This window comes from Genypterus blacodes, unplaced genomic scaffold (genome assembly GCF_046128005.1).
Source record: "Genypterus blacodes isolate CSIRO-AG114 ecotype Tasmania unplaced genomic scaffold, CSIRO-AGI_Gbla_v1 ptg000064l_1, whole genome shotgun sequence".
NCBI classification, from domain to species: domain Eukaryota; kingdom Metazoa; phylum Chordata; class Actinopteri; order Ophidiiformes; family Ophidiidae; genus Genypterus; species Genypterus blacodes.
In genome coordinates this window covers 2,208,560-2,229,171 of record NW_027466876.1, presented here as the reverse complement: position 1 = coordinate 2,229,171, position 20,612 = coordinate 2,208,560, and the positions used below count along the sequence as shown (strand labels likewise).

The 20,612-nt window shown below is 44.6% G+C and overlaps 2 protein-coding genes across 2 annotated transcripts; one reads left to right on the top strand and one right to left on the bottom strand.

Moving 5' to 3' along the window:
- Positions 1-1,654: 1,654 nt before the first annotated feature.
- On the bottom strand, positions 1,655-6,706 carry LOC143004179 (cytosolic 5'-nucleotidase 1A-like). Its single transcript, XM_076155088.1, has 6 exons — positions 6,503-6,706; positions 6,204-6,371; positions 5,260-5,389; positions 4,549-4,671; positions 3,351-3,535; positions 1,655-2,939 (listed from the first exon to the last, which is right to left on the bottom strand). The coding sequence occupies exons 1-6, from the start codon at positions 6,614-6,616 to the stop codon at positions 2,553-2,555; spliced, it is 1,107 nt and encodes a 368-aa protein (XP_076011203.1). The 5' UTR covers positions 6,617-6,706; the 3' UTR covers positions 1,655-2,552.
- A 1,132-nt stretch (positions 6,707-7,838) lies between these two features.
- syt14b (synaptotagmin XIVb) lies at positions 7,839-18,724 on the top strand. The gene is made up of 9 exons (XM_076155087.1): positions 7,839-7,982; positions 10,070-10,117; positions 12,919-13,065; positions 15,208-15,339; positions 15,451-15,710; positions 16,210-16,641; positions 17,189-17,369; positions 17,670-17,726; positions 18,357-18,724. Exons 1-9 carry the CDS (start codon positions 7,970-7,972, stop codon positions 18,671-18,673), a joined length of 1,587 nt encoding a protein of 528 aa, XP_076011202.1. The 5' UTR covers positions 7,839-7,969; the 3' UTR covers positions 18,674-18,724.
- The last annotated feature ends 1,888 nt before the right edge of the window (positions 18,725-20,612 follow it).

Sequence of the window (20,612 nt, the reverse complement as noted above, 5' to 3'; positions counted from 1 at the left end):
TCTGTTGAAACATCCAAACCGTTTCCAGATTTTCACAAGCCAAAATCATTCCAGTTATTCTGCCATGTAAAGATTTCTTTTCCTACAATGCAGTGTTTCTTTAAGGTAGGAGCTGCAAATACAAATGTTAATAAACATCAAACAAAAAGTTCGGAAATTTGTGTTTGGTAGATTATTTCTCTGTTGCAACAATGCTTCTTGGCAATACATTTTATAGCGTTGGAAAACCTGTTTAGTTCCCTTTTAAATGGTTCCCCATTTGTAAGGAACATGCATTTGTGATGAGCAGTACAGCTGAGTATGTGGGCTGCACTCATTCTCTGCCAATGCCAAACAGCTTATTCTGCTGTTGCTATTGACTCTTGTTTGGTGGATTGGATGATTGAAGTCTATCAGTAACAAGGAAGAAACAAGACATATTGGCAAATTTACAATTTATTCATTTAACAAACAGTCAATAAACCTGAACCCATGAACCTTACCTGGCGTCCAGCTGGTCCCTCTGAGAGCCCAGATAGAGGGAGGGTGTGTCACTGTTCTATGGGTCTTAAAACTTTTTAAACCTTAAAACCTTTTAAAACTTGTAAACCTTAAAACCTTAAAACTTTTTAAACCTTAAAACCTTTTAAACCTTTAAAACCTTAACACCAACCTTTTAAAACCAAGACAGTACAATCATAAATAATCATGAACATAAATTCTGATCAAATGAATTTAGTTCTTGCTAAACATTTAAACAGCCACCAACAAGAAACCACAAGAAATGATAACTTCCTTTAACAAAATAATGTGTTTGACTGCAAGGTTCTGAGGCCCAGCACAGAGGTGTTGCAGTTTAAGCTGAAAAAATCCAAGCAATGTCACCTAACAGCAAAAGCAGGTTTAGATGAAAGCATCTGCTGCATAAATTCACGTTATGTAGCGAGATGACATTCTTATGTGGGGTAAAAATGGATTCAAGCTAAAGCCTCCTTATGTTTGGAAAGAGTCTGAGGGATCAAATGAGGTGAGTGGTAGGTAGCTTGTGGGTGGTAGGTAGCTTGTGGGTGTCTGTTTGAAGCCACAGGCACCAAGTAATCGCTGCACAATGGCCTTGGGTTGGAAGCTACTGATGTGCAAAAACACCTTTAGAATGATGTCACCTTCTTATGTGCCATGCTCAGAACTTATCAACCAATTCATATCTGTGCCCATATTACATTTACTCATGTAGAATAATATAGAGAACAATAAGGAATAGAGAAATTATATCTCAAAGACAGGTGCAGTGTGTCAGATATTATACGTGTTAGTTGTTTTTCTGGGGATATAATTTGTTTTGTGCTACAACCTTTACATATGTACAGTTGTATTTATGTACTGCTTATTTACCTCAAAAGTAAAACTACAAAAACAAAATTTAATGTCATTTAATGAACTGTAAAGTCTTTTACCGTTTCTAGTTAAGCAGGAGCGCCCCCTGTGGCCTCTTTAGCTAAGTACACTGACGACGATCTCCCCAAAAATAACTTGTGCAGCCGCTTTCACAGGGAAGCAGCTCCTGTCTCAACAACAGGCGGTAGCACAAACACTGCTTACCATATTGAAGTGGAAGATTACGACTAACCGGCGCCATCTACTGGTTAAATGTAAAAATAACCCAAATCCCAACTCCTCAGGTTCCTCCACATTCCTTTATTCAACACACTCTATTCTCCATACACACAAAACACCAAAGCAAATAAAGTGATAAACCTCTTACATACAAATCACAAGGTAGTAAAGTAAAATGGTGCAAAATGGAAACACGAGTGCAATGTAGATGTAATCCTATGCTGACAAACAGTCATGTCAACATTTCAAACGTGTAACACTTCTCTTGGATGAGATTTAGGTTATACAAACATTTGAGGTGAAGTATGTAATAGTCCTATAAACATACACAATGTTGTATAAATAACATCTCAAAGTTGCCGTTTCAGTGCTGCAGCAAAGGTTTGTGAAATCTTTAGTATGGCTAAGAACGGATATGAAAGATAGAGAAGTTAAGGAGTTAAAGGTTTTGTTTGTGTTTATAAAACAGCAGCAGTTTTCCCCCCACGCACCAAAGGCTAGTAAAGACTAATAAACGTCCCTTTTCAGAAATGGGGAGCTCGTGGCAAACCCCCCAAAAATATGGTTGGTGTTTCTACCGTCCACCACCTGAGGCCAATGAATGAGCAAGATAATAAGAACCGTACACAAACAAGATAACAATAACCAGAAAAACGGACATGCATATATAGAATAAAACCAAACTATCAAACAAAGAGGTACGTGATGTAAACTCCAAAGCTAAATAAGTATGAGATATTCAGAAAATAGCTGCAAATCAGTGTGTGCATTACAGGAAAGTAAACATTAAGGCAGCTTTTGTGTGTGTTCCAGTGTCAAAACAGAGAAACGGGTGAACAGGATCCTATCATGAAGTAAAGATAGGAAACATTTTAACACACTACAAACATGAGGGAACCTGGTAACATGTGCAGGAGAGTAAGAAGTTTAGGATCCGGAGTGTATGAGTGAGTTACCACCTATTCTGCGACGTGACTTGTTTTCGTTGCGTTCGTTGGCTTCTCGATGACTTTCCCCTTGTGATATTTTTGTCCGATCCCGTAGGGTACGTGTGCCGAGATGGTGCCCAGTTCCTTGGCGCCCTCGATGTGAAACATCTGGTCGTCGAAGTAAATGTGCGGCCTGATCTTCTCCAGGAGGGGCCCTTTGGGCGCCCCGGCCAGGAAGAGGGCCTCGTCGATCTCCAGGCCCCAGCTCCTCAGGGTCTTGAGGACGCGGGCCCCTGAGCTGGCGGCGCTGCGGGCCGTCACCAGGTAGGTTCGGATGGGACAGCTCATGCGCTCGTTCTTGGCGTAGAACTTCCTCTGGAGCTTCCCCAGGGCCTCCAGGAAACACTTTAAGGGACCCTGAAAGAGTCCGTAAGAGCCCAGGGTCAAGGGTCATTTCCTTTTTCCATGTGCAAGGGACTATGGCTTTCACTGATGTGTGTTTGAAGGGCTTCCTATAACCTACAGGCTGGGAATGAGTTACCTCTGCTGCATCTATCGGTCCAGTTTGGGTTGACACAGAAAAAATGACAAGCAAACCAAAATATCTCCACTAACGCCGTGTGAGAACACTGGCTCGTTTCATTCCCACCCACAGAGATGTCTGTGGGTGGGAAGAAGGAAATCAAACTAGGAAGAAGTTCCTGTACAGCAGTTAGAAGGAACAACACTATTGGGATATACATTCCTAGTTATCATCAGTATTTGGAAGACTTCATATCATGGCAGAAACTTGTTTAAGGGGTCACTATCGAGTAAAGGGCGTCATACCTGAGCGAGGGGCTTGTTCTCAAACTTCTTCTCGTGCTCAAAGAAAGAATCCAAACCCTGTCGCTTGACGATGATCTCCGACTCGTCTGAGAAGAGGACAGCGTCGCCGTCGAACGCCACTCTCAACTGGGTTTCGCTCAGCTCCGTCGTTGTGTCGAGTGAAAACATCGTGGCTGCAGCGATACCTGACGGAGAGAAATCCCCTTGGATTACTAAATGGAAGAATCCGAATGGAAAAATCAGAGCTGATTACAAGTCCTGTGTGTGTGGAGGCAGCCTACTGTGGACACAACCTGAGCTTCCGTTGGTCCTTGGTCTCCAACAGCTCACTTTGCACTGATTGTGGCGTTTAATTACAGCGTTCAGGTGATGTGAGCTGTCATTTTTTACCAAGTAGCTGTGTTCAGCCAGCCATCAATCACTGGGAATTATGTCACATTAATTAGAAGAGGTAATGATGAAGCCACTGCATGATATAAGAGGCGTGTCAGCAGACTGGATGAGGCATTACAGGGAAATGAAAGGAACAAGTCCATCTTGAGTCCTATGCTGAGTGCTGAAGGACTTCTTGACACCAAAATTGACATAAAAATGGGTGATGTAAGTGATGTAATCGATGAGGCATTCCTGCAACAAAAACAGAAACAAGGGCTGAAAAAATGAACAAATAGCACTAATGGCTGACGGTGGCAAGAGCAATCCAGACACAGGCCCAGGAGACGGACGGACTGCATGGCATTTACTGAGACGCTGACCTAAACGCTGGATATGATTTTGTCATTTTCGCCTAGACGGGCATATCGCCGGAACTACAATCTCTGAAGCCTCTAGGGAAGGCCAGAGAGTTACGGCCGAAAACTGTCCAAGTTAGACGTAGTACACTTGTCTGTGAGAAATCAGTTTGAAATCACGGAAATTCTCTTGTGTCCTTCTGCCGTGTTGGCAATTCCAAAGCAGTTTAGGGATTAACTTTTCTATGTCAGTGCTTCACTTATGTTTGTTGTGTGTGTATGTACTGTATGTATGTACGCACAGCAGGGGGTCCAGATTCCCTCCCAGGGGTGCGAATGAGCCAGCGACACGCTTCAGACACGTCATGCCAACACCGGTGAGGCACACCGACTTCTCCAGGCTGCTGGAGGTTGGAGATTTTTTTTGGGCTTTTTGTCGCTCGTCTACTTCTGAGAGGTCGGCTCACCTTCTGCGATGGCCTCCATCACTTTGTCGGCGTCCTTGGAGAGGTAGAGGTTTGTCATGTAGGCCTTCAGGTAGCCGATGGGGCTCTGCCCTCCCGTCATACAGAATCGCTCTATGGTCAAATCTGAAAGAAAGATGTTTACACTACAACGTCCATTTATTTTAACAGATAAGAAATGTATATAGAAATGTAGTATAGCTGAGCAATATTTTATAAATCATGAAGGATTTCTCGTTCCTAGTATTTCTCTTTATTTTCATCCATACTGCTTCGTTATCCTTCCTCATTTCTCATCTCTCTTGCTTCCTTCGGTTCATCTTTTCTTTTCTTTTCTGTCTCCACCCAGCTTTCCTTGCTGTTTCCTTATTACTTTCTTTCTGTCCTTCCTTATTCCCTCTTGTTCTTTCATTGTCTCTTATTCCTTCTTTCCTTTTCACCCATGTTTCCTTTTGTCCTTCAGTATAAAAGGTGACAAAACTGGAAATACAACACAACGGCTGAACTAACTACTAACACTATTACTGTGAAAATGTAACTCAAATACATTTTGGAGAAGCTTATGCTTACTCAAAAGTATTTGACTTTACTTTAACTTCAATAAAGAGCACTTATTTGACCTCTAACTCACTGTATAAATACACTTGACTGTTGGCTGTGTCTGTGTGTGTGTTTACAGTTGTAAAACAGCCTTTAAGGGAGAATGCAGCATACCGTAGTGATTAATGCTATTGATGAGGCGCACTCCAACTTGGGCATGGTTGTTGGTCATTAAGACAATGTCAAACAGCTCCTCGCTGTCTGGGTACAGCTCCCTCAGTCGAGAGTTGACGTTCATCAATGCCTGTGTGAAGAAAGCCAGGATATTGTGTCAGACCATTCCACAAAGGGTTACGACACAAGCATTAGCACAATCTAACAGAAGAACACAATTCTGTCAGGAGGCAGATTTCTCAAAAATGGTAGTTTACAAGACAATCTGATACCATCTAAAGACACGACACGGGTGCAAACTGCAGCAGAACGCCCAATGCAACGGTGTAGGAACCAGCAATGAACACCAGTTTCCACAGATTGATACATGCCTGATGCTTGACCCTCAAAGTGAGGGCATGCAGCAATGACTTAGTTTCACATAGGTCAGTTGGACATTGATCATTTTCATCCTATTCCATGCAGACAGTAGTAGTTTGTGGAAGGTGTGTGCCTATAAATCATTAACATATATTACCACAAATGGCCTCCAAACAAGGTAAAATTCTGTTATCGCTTTGTCATTACAGGATGTTGTAGTGTGGTAACATGTGTGGGAAAATGATTTAAAGGGTTTTAGCTGAGGGCTATACCATTACTACACATTACTACACACCTGCCTATACATTACTGACTGGGGTGTGGCCTCCGTAAAGTGACTCAGCCTCACCCCAAGCTTTGAATGTAGCCATTCGTTATCATTTTAAGTAGGACATCAATAATGTTAACTGTTGCCTAAACCAAAATCAGAGGCCTACAGCAAGCAAATCTGTGTTAACTTCGGCAATAACTTACTTTGAACTGAGCATGTATACCAACCACGCCCTGCACACAACACAGTAGGGAATAGGTCTACAGGGGTAACAGGTCTACAGGGGCACAGGTCTACAGGGGATCAGGTCTACCTTAACAAAGGGAAAGGCAGGTCCTGGCATCAGAGGCTCATTCTCGTGTTCCTGCTGGTGAGCCACGTACTTCTCCACCCCCTCTTCCTCATAGATCTCCCTCTCTTCGACCATGTTGAACAGAGTGCGAGAGGACACGGCGATGGTGACGGCATAGCGGGGTTTGGGCTGCGAAAGGATGGAACGAAGGCAACCAAGTTAGAAGTCGTGACAAGTAGCCATTTTAGACTTGTGATGCTTCATGCAGCGCGCGCGGGGACAAGAACAAACCGACGGAAATGTTGTTTTGAAACACTTACAGGTCTCGGTTTGTTAGTTTTAAGGTTGTCAAAGAATGCTTTAGCGGCGGCCCAGTCCTTCTCCTCCCCACCGTCTTCAGGTGCAGAGAACTCGTTTTGCTTAATTTCGCTCATTTTTCTGACACTCTCCCTCGTTTCCTCCTTCAGGAAACACACACAAACGCTCTGACTACCGCAGGGAAACTTTGCGGAAGGGGGTTCACCGGAGTGGGCGTGGCTTTGGCAGTGACCTATGGCAGGCACGAGCGTCTGTAAACAAAATGAAGTTTAATGATAGGGAAATGAATAATACATCATTATGTCTAGTCACATTCATAATTATGTTAGTTATATATTTCACAAGTATAGTTTCTTTCATTGCAGAGGTGTAATAGTCTTAATATTGATGTAACTGCGAGTTTATAAACTAACCAAACCAGTTTATAAACTAACCATAATAAATAAATAATAATAAAAATAACCATAACCATTTCTTATAGTATTCAGTTGTTGATTAAGGTCGAGTTTTACATCCCAAAATGAGAATATCTGCCTCTTTACCTACTTTGAATATGTTCTTTCAGGACTCAAACACAACAAGTCACATTAACTCATATTCACGCTACTAAGTATACCATAAAAGTAATATGTAGTAGTAAATACTTATTGATGATCACAAAATATCTATTTCAAGATAATCAAGATAATAAGCTTGTTACACATACTTGTATTTATGTTGCAGTTAAGTCTTAGGTAACTGTGTAGAGCTGGTCTGGTGTTAAGTTAGGTGAGGCACATGAGAGCATTACTGCTGAAAATGTAGTTGGACAGGTTAAGAACAGCATTATTGTCAAAGCATTTGGCTTGTCTAAGGGTAAAATATTTACATTTTACTCCAAACACTATATGTACATACACAAAACTGCTATGATTAGCATTTTTGACATCACGATTGACATAAATCTATACAACTAAGTATTTTTGTTTTTTTCCCCAAATATAAACAGGCTAAACTAGTTAGGCCTGTTTACAGACACTGTGTTGCTGGAAGACATGTGGCTGCAATTTCAGCAATTTCCCTCGGGATAAATACAATGTTATCTTATCTTTTATCTTATCTATTTGCAACAACCAATTAGAAATTAATAATAAACATGAAGAAAGGAGAATGGTTTGGTCATCTGCCCCTACTGTCTCTTTTTGGAATAACTTGTATGTAATTATTTTATCTTTATTAATACTTCATTAACACCAAAGCGAATGGTTAAAAGATTTTATTCCTTCCTATTATGTTGTGTTATATTCCTCCTCTTTTATGTATTATTTGCTTGCTCGCTCGCTCGCTCGCTCTCTCTCTCGCGCGCGCGCGCGCACACACGCACACACACACACACACACACACACACACACACACACACACACACACACACACTTCTCCTCCATCCTCCGTCACCCCCCTCCAGTTGGTAGTGTCCGGGACGGAGCATCATGGCGATTGACGGTAAGTCCCACGTCAGGTGTTCTGCGGGACTCGTGTAACTTTCCGCGGGGCAGCTGACTGCGCTTCGCCGCCGTCGCGATTCATCATCAACTTGCTGTGTTCTGATCCGGTCGTTGTACCCCTGGAATGCCGCAGTGAAGTGCGTCCAGCCGCACCGATGCAGGAATGTTGTTATGATCCGTTCGTGGGATGCGCGCGTGCTCCCATCCACGTCAAGTGATGCTGAAGTCGACGGTACGGTCCTGTCTATACACACACACACACACACCATTACTGACCGATACACACCGCTCACACACCTGTCGCGGTGATTTCAGACAGTTTTTATGTTTTGTGTGTAGATTATCACGCTTACGCTACTTAAGTACGGTACTTTGTTTTGTCTACAGTTGTAGAACTACATTGTTTGGCGGAAGAACAAAGGCGTTTACGTTCCCGTTTTTCCAAGGAGAGGTGTTGAAACTACCGTCTAGCATATTTTGGTCAATGGGTCCCGTAATCCGACGTGTAATGTCGGAAATAACCCGTTATTTCCGGTGGAGCTATTAGTGAAAGTGACCGGAACGTGACACCGGGCAGTGATGAGGTGATGCAGTAAAGAGCCAGCGCGTGCCACGTCCTGTCCCGTTTCATTTGAATTCCGATAACGTGCCACGCCACGTGCTGCCAGGGGGGGCACGGTGTGTGTTGACACGCCATCACCGTCATCTGTTTATTACCCTTTATAATGAATGAGAGCTGCGGTCAGAGAAGACAGAAAGGTTTTCAGAAGACAAATGAAGAATTAAATGTCCTCTAGTTAACGATGTGTTTCACCTGATGATCAAACCTGTTACTACTCCCTCTTTGATTTAGAAATCTGACAAGTTTAATTTGTTCTTGATGCTTTTGATGCTGGTAAAGGTAATATTTAAACACAGGCATGTACTTTAATTTATGATTATTTGGCTACCACACGTTTTTTTGTGATGTAAACTTTGTAGTCTATCCAAAATCTACACTGTGAAAAAATCTGAAGTGGTTCCATCCAAGCCTTTGTTCAAACCCAGAAAGCTTTATTTAAACCACATTATTTGCCAATATGGCAGAATCTATTTTGGGTATTTATGTGTATAACATAATGTCAGCTATGATGTGCAGGCCTGCATGTCTGGGGGTTTACATCACGCGCAAACACTGAATATAAACTGTACGTCATGTAACAAGTAAATGTACACAAGGGGAAATTTTAGGGGAATAACAAGTTAACAGGTAAAGAAATTATTTAAAGCCAGAATTCTAGTTTTGTGAGTAAATGACTTGGAATCGCAGCACATTACTTTCTAGATAATATTTGTTCCCGACCTGCTTCCTTTAATCCCATTACAGTGAAAGAACCAGAAGGTTTTTGCAATTCTAAAGCTCTGTTTAGTGCTTTGCCAGCTCGACTTTTTTTGGCAGGCGTTTTGTCTCTGCAAGTGCATGGAGTCTTAAATTGCTCCAGTCTGGTCTGCTGTGACGACAGAAGACAAATTCCCTTGCCTCACACCACCTCCAGCATCCTAATACTGAACCGTGCATGATTTGTTCTCATCTTACACAAGAAGCTGTTTACGGGTGTGAAATGAAGCAAGTGCTGCGGGTTAAAAATGTTTAAATGGCAACACTGCCTCCTTTTTTTAATCTCCTAATTCCTCAAAGATTATTTGACGCAGAGCCAAGACACACTTCTACTGAGCTCTAATTATAGGAGCCAGAGTCTGTGTGTGTGCGCGTTTGTGTAAACCAGTGGGTGTGTGAATGTGTGTGGGAGGTATCATTATCCTTCACAGGGATTATTATTATAATCGAAAAACCATAATAAAATGTCTCAGTAAGTGAAGCTATAAAACATGTACATACTGTATGTGTGTATTCCTCCAGATAATCTGGTCACTGAAAATGCTTTGACACTACAAACTGCAGGAAACAATTGCTTTAGTCTGGATTTTTGTTTATATTTAACCCATTTGTTGATTTGTTTGTTACATTTCTGTTTGTAGGTTGCAGTGCGTGTGTGCGTTTGACGATTTCAAACTGACTCATACAATCTCATGCGTCTCTTGCAGGAGGGGGGAGGAACTGTGGTGTTCATGAGCTCATCTGTGCCAGACGAGGTAAGGCCATGATATGCACAAACAAGTGTATCAATGATCTTCCGTGTCTGCATATGCATGCACGTTAGCGTTACTGCCCCACGTATGATAATCTCGGCGGTGCTCTCCCTAATCCGCCGACTACATTCACTCACACATCCCGGGCACGTAACTTGGCCCGTTCCTCTGAAGTTTGCTGTGTAAGAAAGTGTTTTTTGGAAAAGACTTCAGAAAACATAATGTCTATGTGTGAATTATGCATGACATATCAAGTTTTAGTTTCGCTTCACTGAAAGCACGCAGCTGTGTGTTCATGATTTATTCAGCGTGGGGGTTTTGTTTCGTATCAGAGATCCATGTGTAAGCAACTTTTCCAGATTGCCAACCCTCTTTTTAAACAAGCTTGCCCTAGAAACTACAATAGGAGTTCATCTTGCACAGGTATAAACATCTCAAAAAGAATGAAATTAACCTCCACCTCAAACTGGATCCGTCTGTGGCATGACGAGCATCCTGTTTTCCAAGGCTTTGATTTGTTCCGTTTGTGTTTATTCGTCCAAACATCGCGTGGCGACGAGCTCGCATTGCTCTGTTGTGGCTTTTGCAGTCGACAGTTCAATGGCTGTTTTCCTGTTTGTTAGTGCGCTCGTTAGTCATTACATGGAAACACATTGAGTCCCGCGAGGATCTGTGCTGACTCCTGAGTTCAGCCTCAGTTCACCCTGCAGAAAAAAAAGCATTTCTTATGTTACGACATCTCACACACAATTACAGGTACACACACACACACACACGCACACGCACACACGGTACAAGCGACGATATGAGAGAAGATGGTAAAAGAACAGGAAGATAGAGAGAGGGAGAGAAAGACATTGCTGTTGTCTCTATGAATGATGGGTATGACAGTATGAATACACACACGCCCGTCACCCTTTAACCTCATGTCCACGCTGAAGCGATCACCGGTCAAGGGCTCTGGCTGAGGCCGACCGGCTATCGCTCCTCTTTCCAGTTACAGTGATGCAGCGATCGGGTTACCTCAGGAGTCTGAATTATTCAGCCGTCGTTGACATTTACAGAAAAGGGCCAGTGTATGCGTGTATGCTTATGTGCCGTCACACTGCAGGCTACGGGGGTGTAAGCTGTTTCATTTCAGCGTCAGGATGCTGCGGCTTTAGGGGGTCAGACAGGCTCAGTCAACAGAGCTGTCACCAGTCAGAGTTGACGTGTAATGCTGGCAAGTGCTGGACCGGACTAAGTGTTAGGGATTTATTACATGCCGGGTTACTTCATAGCGGCGCGACTTGGTTTCCCCTCTTAGATCACTTACAGTGTGTGGCAGCAGATATGTACTCATAGTGTCTCTGCGGAAAACATCTGGCAGCCAATAAAACGGATATTCAATTAGAAAAGGTAAGAATCCATCACCGCGCCATTGTCTTAACGCTATCTTACTACTCTACAATTTTCATTCAGCGGTCGACATTTTGACAGCCCTGCAGCGGGCGGGAGTATTCAGGCTGCAGTGGTCCGTGCCTGTTGCCATGGTGAAATAAGTCGGCCCGTAAGAATGAGTTCAATCTATAGTTGAGGTGTATCAGAGTTTCTGGATGCCTTGCGTCTTAGCAATGATAGCGCTTTAAACAATCTCACACCGCTGCATGTTGGCTTTGCTTTGGAATTTCTGTTTGACAACCCAACCAGCAGCTAATATGGCTTCATGTTGCTGATTTGAGAAGTAAAATATTGTAATATGCTGTAATATTGTGTGGCAAATATAACGTTAAATACAACATTTTAGTCCCTCTAACCTTCATCAGTGCTTACAGCCACAGGTCCAAGACATACATACAACACATAATATAGCACAATTGACAATTAAAATAACCGTATTTTGAACAGTGTTAGTCACATTTATCTGTAATTCATCAAATTATAAAGTTTATCTGTAAGTTACTAAATACATTACACGCATTCTTACCCGTGTATAGTTGGCGTCACAACTTGCTGGTCCCTCCTCTGTTGTATATTTCTATTTTCACCTAAACTCGTGGTAAACAGAGCAGAAACTGTACGAGAACTAACTACAATTAATTTGTAAGCAGGGGGAGCACAGGTGCAGCTCGTTAAGTTAATTGCGGCTGCAGGTGCTTTGGCTTTGTACACTCAGATCACATGCAATTAGTAAGGACATTAGTCACACCTGTGCGGTCTCACACGCCAAATCCTAAACTAATCTTTAAAGCGCGTTCAACCCTTTTATGAGCGTTGGACCTCGCTTTTGTGGTTTGGTTGTAATTATGACTTTTAAACGTGGTCTCCACAGACAGTTTAGCCTCGCACGTCGCCTGCAGTCAGCTTCGTTTTACAAAATGCCCTTTTCAGAGAAGCAGTTGCTCTTTGGAAATGCCGTTAATGGTTCAGCGTCCACGGCGGTCTCTTTTTCTTCGGCTATTACTCTGTGGCTGAGCCCATTAAGTCCAGGCCTATTGCGGTTACTGAGACGGTGTTTCAGTCAGATGTCGTCCCTTTGAGGCTCTAATAAAAATAGCACACACAGACAGGCAACACGGGGCTGATACATGGAGTGTGCATGACCTACTTATGCTGCTTAACAATGCGTTTCCTTTCAAGTGAAGGAAAAAACTCCACAAACTACTTCAATTTTTAAATAAGATGCCACTTATCAAACTAAATTATTCCTTGTGTAGAGCCTGAAAGTATTTATAACGTTTTTGTGTCTCCTTTCTCTTCTTTTTCTCTCTCTACATACACATCTTTACCCTCCTCCCTCCGTCTCTGGCTGTTCTCCCCCTCAGTGTCTCCCGAGCTGCTCGGCGTCCTGTCCTCCATTGCAGCCTTCATGGCGCTGATGGCTCTGTTTTTTCTTTACCTCAGCAACAAGCTGTCAGTGGAGAGTCCAGCCGATCTGTCACATCTCAATGGCTATAAGAAGAACCAGCCAGGTATGAAACACACCCGCTGATGCGTTACACGCACATATTTGGATGATGTGTTGAGCTTTGAGAGTCATCTGTTTAAATAGGACAGGTTTAGTGCTGCACAAACCAGATTATACCACTTGCATCACTGTAATGCACACCTTTCTAGATTTATATATCCTTTAAGAACAAGATGGAACTAAATAAAGGCTTCCACCATCTAGATTTGAATGTGAGCATCTTCACAGTTGTATTGAAAGTACAATCTGTCGTCCAGATGTAAACTAGAGGGCCAACTCATTATAGAGCCAACGTCTGCTCAAGAGCCTCAGGCCAAACTTGACTGTACTTGCTGAGAAAGGTTATAAAGATTATATTAAGAATAGGGCTTAATTGCTGTATTAGTCATAAGGCGCAGTAGCTATTAAAATGTATCCAGATCTGGACTCATTTGCACTCATTAATAGGCAATCAGTACAAATACATGCCTATTGTTTTCAGTGAAGTTAGTGTATAACTTGGTGAGGAAACATAAAACTAGGCCATGCCATCCAAGTTAGTACATTATTTGCATGGTTTAAAGATAAATAATAATAATTCTTCAAACAAAGGAACAAGTCAATGGATGCAGGCAAAATCATGATCTTCCCTGCAGAGGTTCAAGATATATGACTGTAAAAACGATGACTGGATCTGACATTGTCTTTAAAAACAGACAAACAATGACTTAACCTGAATTTATACAGTATTTGAAATTTGAAATATTCTCGTCATAGCTCTACCTGTATTCAATATTTGAGACTATAGTCAGGGCTCCAGTAGCCATATTGTTGTGTATGAGCTCACAGAGAGATGCTGGCATGGCACCCTCATAACAAACACATGTCTGTGTCAGTGCCTCTGATGAGCTAATCTAGTGGTCAGCGTGACAGCGTCCCCCGGCTGAGAGATGGCCTTCTTCAAGAGCTTCCAGCCAACCCTCCCATCTGTCAACATTTCCTCCCTTTTGGACTCGGTCAGCAGTCGTGTAGACCACCTGGCCAACGCCGTCAGCGACGTCACCTACGCTGTGAGCGACCAGCTGACTGAGCAAGTCACCACCATCATCAACAAGGTTCAGGACGACGAAGATGGAGAAAACTCCAGTGGGCAAGAGACTGGCCAGACTTCCACAGCGCAGGAAGGCAAAGCCGGTAGTAAAAGCATGTGGCAAATGTCTAGAGAGACTGAGACAGGAAGTGGTTCAAAGAGTAACCAAGTCAGTGACACGGCAGAGGGAGCGCAGTCTCAAAGCCAGCTGGAATGGGAATGGAGGGATGGAGGCTGGCGTGTCAAAAAGACAGAAGCCGAGTTAGCAGAGGAAGAGAGGAGGAAGAAGGAGGAGAAGGAACTGCAGGAGAAGAAGGAGCAAAGGAGGAAAGAAAGGAGAGAGAAGCAGCTGGAGAGAGAAGCCGCCAAACAGCAAAACAGAGAGGCATCGCAAGACGGGGGAGAGGGCAAAGAGGAGGAAGCAGGCACCAAAGATAGCAGCGGTACACAGGACAGAAAGGACAGTGAAGACTGTGAAGAGCAAACTAATGCTCAGCAAGAAAGGGACAAGTCCAATGACCGTCCTCAGTCCCCCGGTCCGGAAACGGAAGAGAAAGCAAAGCAGAAAGGCGAAAAAGATGAAGGCGAGGAGGTGGAGGAGAACGAGCAAAGCCCTGGCAAAGATGGAGGCGATGAGGAGGAGGAATCTGAGCAGGCCGCGTCTCCCCTAGTAACAAAAAAGAAAAAGTCAAGCAAGAAAAAGGGTAAAGGCACAAAAGAGGGCTCAAAGAAAGCAGAGAAGGCCCCAGGTGAAGAGAAAAAGAAGGAGAAGGGGAAGAAAAGCAAGAAGAAGAAGAAGAAGGAGAAAGCTGCCGAAGGTACGAGGACCTGCTGCTTCTCTTTCACCACCTCTCTGGAGTGTCTAGTCTTGTTCTCAAACTCTCCTTTTTGAACCTTTCTTCCTTAAATCAGCAGTTGAATCATAACTTCACTCCTTGTTGGAGCGTTTCAACATCTTAAACTTTCAGTGGCGTCTTGGCTCCGGTCTCTCTTGGTCCATTCATTAGACGATGCATGTTTTATGGTTTTTGGGGGGATGATGTAATAAATGTAACAAGCGTCTATATATCTGTCCAGAGAAAGCTTCCTCAGACAGCGAGGAGGACGGAGGCCCGGAGGCTGCAGCCCAGCAGACCTCCACCTGGCGCAGCAAACGCAAACAATCCACCGAACAGGACGGCTACAGCAGCGAGGCGTCCATCGAAAACAGTGAGAACACGAAGACGAGACGAGAATACACTGTATTCCTACTGTTTGTGTCTCCACTAACACTTAACACACCCTCCATGTTGTCTCACTCTCTTCTGTGTTCTACAACAGCCAGCAGCATCCAGAGGATGAAGCAGGAATCTTCTCTGAATGAGCTCCAGCCTCCTCCGTACCAGGACGAGGCCACAGCGACTCGCGGCTCCTCTCGCTCCCGCTCGGAACGGGGGATCAGGAGGATGTCGTCCCCGGAGCGCTGCGACAGCCCCCGGGGGTCCAGCGAGGCCAGCGTGGACCAGGACACGGAGAGCTACCTCAACAAAGGCTGCGAGGAGGACATACCCAGCGACAGCACCGCCGTGCTGGGCCCTGAGGTGAGCTGAAGGTCACCGCGCCCAGTCAAGTGCGTATGTACGTGCTAATATCAAACACACGTCTCCCAATGGGCTGTGCAGGCCTGGAGCAGCTACATATCCTGAGTCAGCCAAAGCTCTGGAGGAAGACAAGGACAGACTATGAGGGAGGCTGGGGGAGGAGGTGCAGAGATGCTTTCTGATTAGCCGGAGAGCTGTGAAATATGAGCTGCACTGGAAGAGAATACAGATACATACAGTATACATGGCATACATACATATATATAATAATATATATATAATTCAGCTCCAAAAGACAGAAGGCAGGAATCGTGAACTGAAAAGATGTGTGCTTAGACAGTGCAGTCACACATGCAGTCAGTGCAGTCACAAGCTCAGATCTGTTTAATGTCAAACAAACTGTGTGTGTGTTTTACTGTTTTGTTTATTACTTTAGTCCATTTCCTTTCATCTGAAGTCTCTCTGTGTCTCTATCTGTAATTCTCTTTCTTCCTCTCAGGATGGCTCTGGTCTGCCCACCACCTATGAGCCAGAGCCTTTCGCCAAGTACGGCACGCTCGATGTCGCCTTCGAGTACGACTCCGGCGAGCAGTGGCTGGCGGTCACCGTCACCGCAGCGACAGACATCCCCGCCCTGAAACAGACGGGGAACATCTCCTGGCAGGTCCATCTGGTCCTGCTGCCCACCAAGAAGCAGCGGGCCAAGACGGGCGTCCAGAAGGGGCCGTGTCCCGTCTTCACCGAGACGTTCAAGTTTTCCCGGGTGGAGCAAGAGGCCCTGGGCGACTACGCCGTCCGCTTCCGCCTGTACAGCGTCAGGCGGATGAAGAAAGAGAAGGTCCTGGGGGAGAAGGTGTTCTACCTGACAAAACTCAACCTGCAGGGGAAGATCGCTCTGCCCGTCACCCTTGAGCCAGGCTCAGAACTAACAGTGAGGTCCTGCAGGCACACGGGGATATTTGATGTCTTAGATTGCACTTTTTTGGTGTGAAACACAGATACACATATAGATTTTGGCACCTAACATTTTCTCTGCTCACTGCACAATCATCTTCTCCAGTTACTCTTGACCCAACCAATCCCAGGACTTCACACCAGAATAATGAAGGCACTCTTTGTGTTAAAGGAAAGAGAACCTGTGCAGCTTTTGTAAGAAGTCCTCTGGGTGCATTTGCTCGCAGTAGCAAAAGATATCGATAACTGGACCAAGTTCAATCAGAGCTGACGTACCGCAGACCATAAAATAGATAATAAAACCTCCATTAACACACAATCCTCAGAATGCTCCGCTCTTAAAAATTAAATTACATGAAGGAGGAGTACATCGAAGAATAGTGCGGTGCCAATTACACGGTGAAGCAAGCAAAGTTCCGGATGTGTTCTCCGCTGAAAACCCTTCTTTCTGATGGTCAAAAGGTGACGCACTGTCTGTCCTCTCCTTCCCTTCTGTTGAGTAACTCCTTGGTGTTTCCCGACAGGGCTGTGGCTCTCTGGTGAGCGTGTCGCGCAGCGGCGGCGCCCTGTCCTATAGGTCGGCCGAAGACTCCTCCATGCCAGAGATCCTCCTGGGCCTCATTTATAACTCCACCACGGGACGGTTATCGGCTGAGGTCATCCAGGGGAGCCACTTCAAACACGCAGCCTCAGACAAACCAATCAGTAAGAAACAAAGCTGCCATTGTGAAGTGTCTATGTGTGCCAGTTTGCAACATGGTGCTAAGTGGCATTGTATTTTCATTTGTATTGATGTTCTTTTGTACTGTCCTGATCCCACGGGTGCTGATACACGACACGTAAAAATAAAAACAAAATGCATGCATGCCCGCAATGCAATGCATGATATTTAACCGTTTCCTGGCCACAGCTTTACTGATCTGTGTATCATCACCTTAAGCTGTTTGATGCTTCGTCTCTTTATTTCCTTTCCAACCTTTCCGTGTGTGCTGTGTTGTGTCACAGATGGTCTGTTTTGTTGCATAAAACACTTCGTAGGGGGACAACTTTATGTCATGAGAGGTAAGTCAGCTATGAATTACCAGTAACCATACTAGAGAGCTGCACCGGAGCCATTATCTGTCCCCATCGCCGACCATCCTGTGCCTTGACACTGTCCCCTCCCCGTCCCCTCCCCCTCCCCGTCCTCACATCCATGTAGGACACATAGGCTGATTCAAACACTCCTTGCCATTACTGCAGTGGTAACATACATTTCATTACCATTCCTGCAGGCATATCCCTCAGGTTCTCTCTATTATCTCGGGAACGTTGTGTCCCCATCCCAGTGCAGCTCTCTGAAATATTCAGTATGAGAGTAATTTGCATATCACCTTATTATTATTATTGCTGATGTCATACTGCTATAATCCCAGAGTCATATAGAGCATATTACTGTTTCCTATCCTGGTTATCTTGAGTAATTGTGGACATTGTCACACTCTTAAGGAACAATTATTCTGAGATAAAAACAATCCTAATGAAGACAAACAAATGGATAAAATCACATGTAAGATGTAGTTCTGGGTGTTATAAGTAGCAGTATTACATAAAAGCAGGGTGGCACTCACCGTCTTCTGCAGTACTGCCATCCCCCCACATGATGGCACTCTCTCACCACTGTACCCTCCTCCTCCTCCTCTTCTTCTCCAGACACCTACGTGAAGTTGACCATGCTGGATTCCAAAGGGAAGGAGATGTCCAAGTGCAAGACCGGCGTCTGCCGCGGCCAGCCCAACCCCACCTACAAGGAGACGTTTGTATTCCAGGTGGCGCTCTTCCAGCTGTCCGAGGTGTCTCTGGTGGTTTCCGTCTTCTGCCGCCGGAGCAGCATGAGGCCCAGGGAGAAGCTGGGCTGCGTCTCCCTGGGCCTCAACAGCACCGGCGAGGAGCAGCAAGCCCACTGGACCGAGATGAGGGAGGCAGAGGGGCAGCAGGTCTCCCATTGGCACACACTGACCGACACATAGGGGGCAGCGTTCAGGAGGGAGACTTAGAAAGAGTCCAGCTGCAGTAACAGCGCAGGGCTGGAATTCCCTGGGCCCTCGGGGGTGGGTGGGTGGGGGGGGTCAGCAGGGAGCATTGTGCACCTACTGAGATGTGTGTGTGGTGTGTGTGCGGTGTTACATACAGTAGGGGGCTGGTGGTCTGCATGAATAGCCTTTAATCCATCAGCCAGCCACTTTAATCTGAGGCAGACAGATTGGCGTTTTTGGTGGAGGTCAAAGCTCCACGTCCAGCACCGACGCGGATCAGAAAGGCTACGACGGATCCCCCCACAGACTCTTGTGTTTGGCTGCCGTCGGATCAGAAACTCTCCGGGGGATTTCGCCCGCAGCGAGACTTGCATGTAAGCGTTTACAGTGACACTGACCCAACATCTCACACCAAGACAAACTGTTTCTATCTCTGAATCTCGGACCAAAGAGCTCGGTCCAGGACTGGCCGACTCCTCCCCCCCGGTTTCTTCCGGGCTTTTCTGGACTTCAGCTGCCACCAGCATACCAGACATTTCTCAACCACAGCCACGGACAAAGAGGGATGCAACGATAAGACTGTTACACAGGGCCTACGACATGCTGCAGCTGTGCTCATAAGCTTTATCTAATGTGTTTACATGCACTCCGCATTATGCAATATCCATCTATTGAATGTCCCTCCATGTTTTTTGTATCATCCGTGGGGTGTGTATTACTCAAAATACACAACCACCTTTGTAGTATTCTTGTACACTATGCATCTGAGTCCACTTGCAACAAGAGGAACTAAATCGGTTTGTTCCCTCCGGATTTCTGTCAGAATTGAACACATCACTGCATGCCTCTGTTATCAAAAAGCAGCTTCCTTTCATGTGTATTACAGGATTTCACCCGTTTCACCATTCAAGCCTTTCCGACAACTCAGCCATGTCCATTCATGTAGAAACACGGTGCTTCCCGCTGAGGAGGGAAAAGCCTGCACAGCGCAATAAAAGCCGCTTCACTCTGGGAGGCAGCGCTTGATGGCTGGACAGAGAAAACGCAGGAGAAGAGTGAATCGCATTTTCTCATCGGAAGTGAATAAAGGATGTATAATTTAATAAAGTAATAAATAAACATTTCAAACAAGTCTGAGCTCTTTGTTCCTTTGTAGGCCTCATCTGGAACAAAGCCAATATCATTAACTGACATCCGGAAAAGAACAGCGCAGTCAGAAAATCCCCAAATCTCCCCAAAAAAAAGAAAAGAAAAGTGGAGGAGACTGCAGCGCCCCGCCCATGCTTCAGTCACAACATGAAGCCCCCCCTCCCATCCCCCTCCTCTCCCTCCTGGCTGGAGTCGAGGGGTGTGTCATACATTTTTCTCAGAGTGATGTCAGAAATGAAACCCTCCCCTGTGGGTTCAAGGTGCTGCAAACACACCTTCGGGCTTTGCTTCTGCTCAGTGTGTCTATGCGGCCCCATTCCTTGAATGCCAAGATGACTTCAGGAAACGATGGGAAAGCAGAAATGCATTGTGTCGGTTATACTTTTATACTATACTTGATTCAATGGAAGGTTTAAAGTTAGGTTAAATGGGAGCAGCTCTTTTAAGAAAACATTTAACTTTTGAAAAACTGTTTAACACTAGGTAGAATAGTATGATTTTGTTTATTTGCCTATTTATAAATATTAGCTGCATTAGAGCCTCTGTCCGAGCCATAAGGTGATAAAATACAAAGAAAAGTGATGGTTCCCAGGATGGAAAATGATTAACTGATTATAAATCATTACAGTTAAGCGACTCATGCAAATAGAGCATCACTTGTTGGGTCACATGTTGGGTTCTACTTTCAATTTGTTACAAAGTTCAACTGGTCACCACACGTTTAAGATAATGAATGAAATCATAGTACAGGTGTGTTTGTTTTGGAAAAGAGCTGCGGTTTAAG

Excerpts from the sequence above, each read along its gene's own strand:
- LOC143004179 (XM_076155088.1), bottom strand. The coding sequence starts at position 6,616 with ATGAGCGAAATTAAGCAAAACGAGTTCTCTGCACCTGAAGACGGTGGG. Across the intron at positions 4,672-5,259 it reads CAATAGCATTAATCACTACG|ATTTGACCATAGAGCGATTC; the intron begins GTATGCTGCATT and ends TCTTTCTTTCAG. Across the intron at positions 2,940-3,350 it reads AGAACAAGCCCCTCGCTCAG|GGTCCCTTAAAGTGTTTCCT; the intron begins GTATGACGCCCT and ends GGACTCTTTCAG.
- syt14b (XM_076155087.1), top strand. Across the intron at positions 15,340-15,450 it reads CGAGGCGTCCATCGAAAACA|CCAGCAGCATCCAGAGGATG; the intron begins GTGAGAACACGA and ends GTTCTACAACAG. Across the intron at positions 17,370-17,669 it reads AGCCTCAGACAAACCAATCA|ATGGTCTGTTTTGTTGCATA; the intron begins GTAAGAAACAAA and ends GTTGTGTCACAG.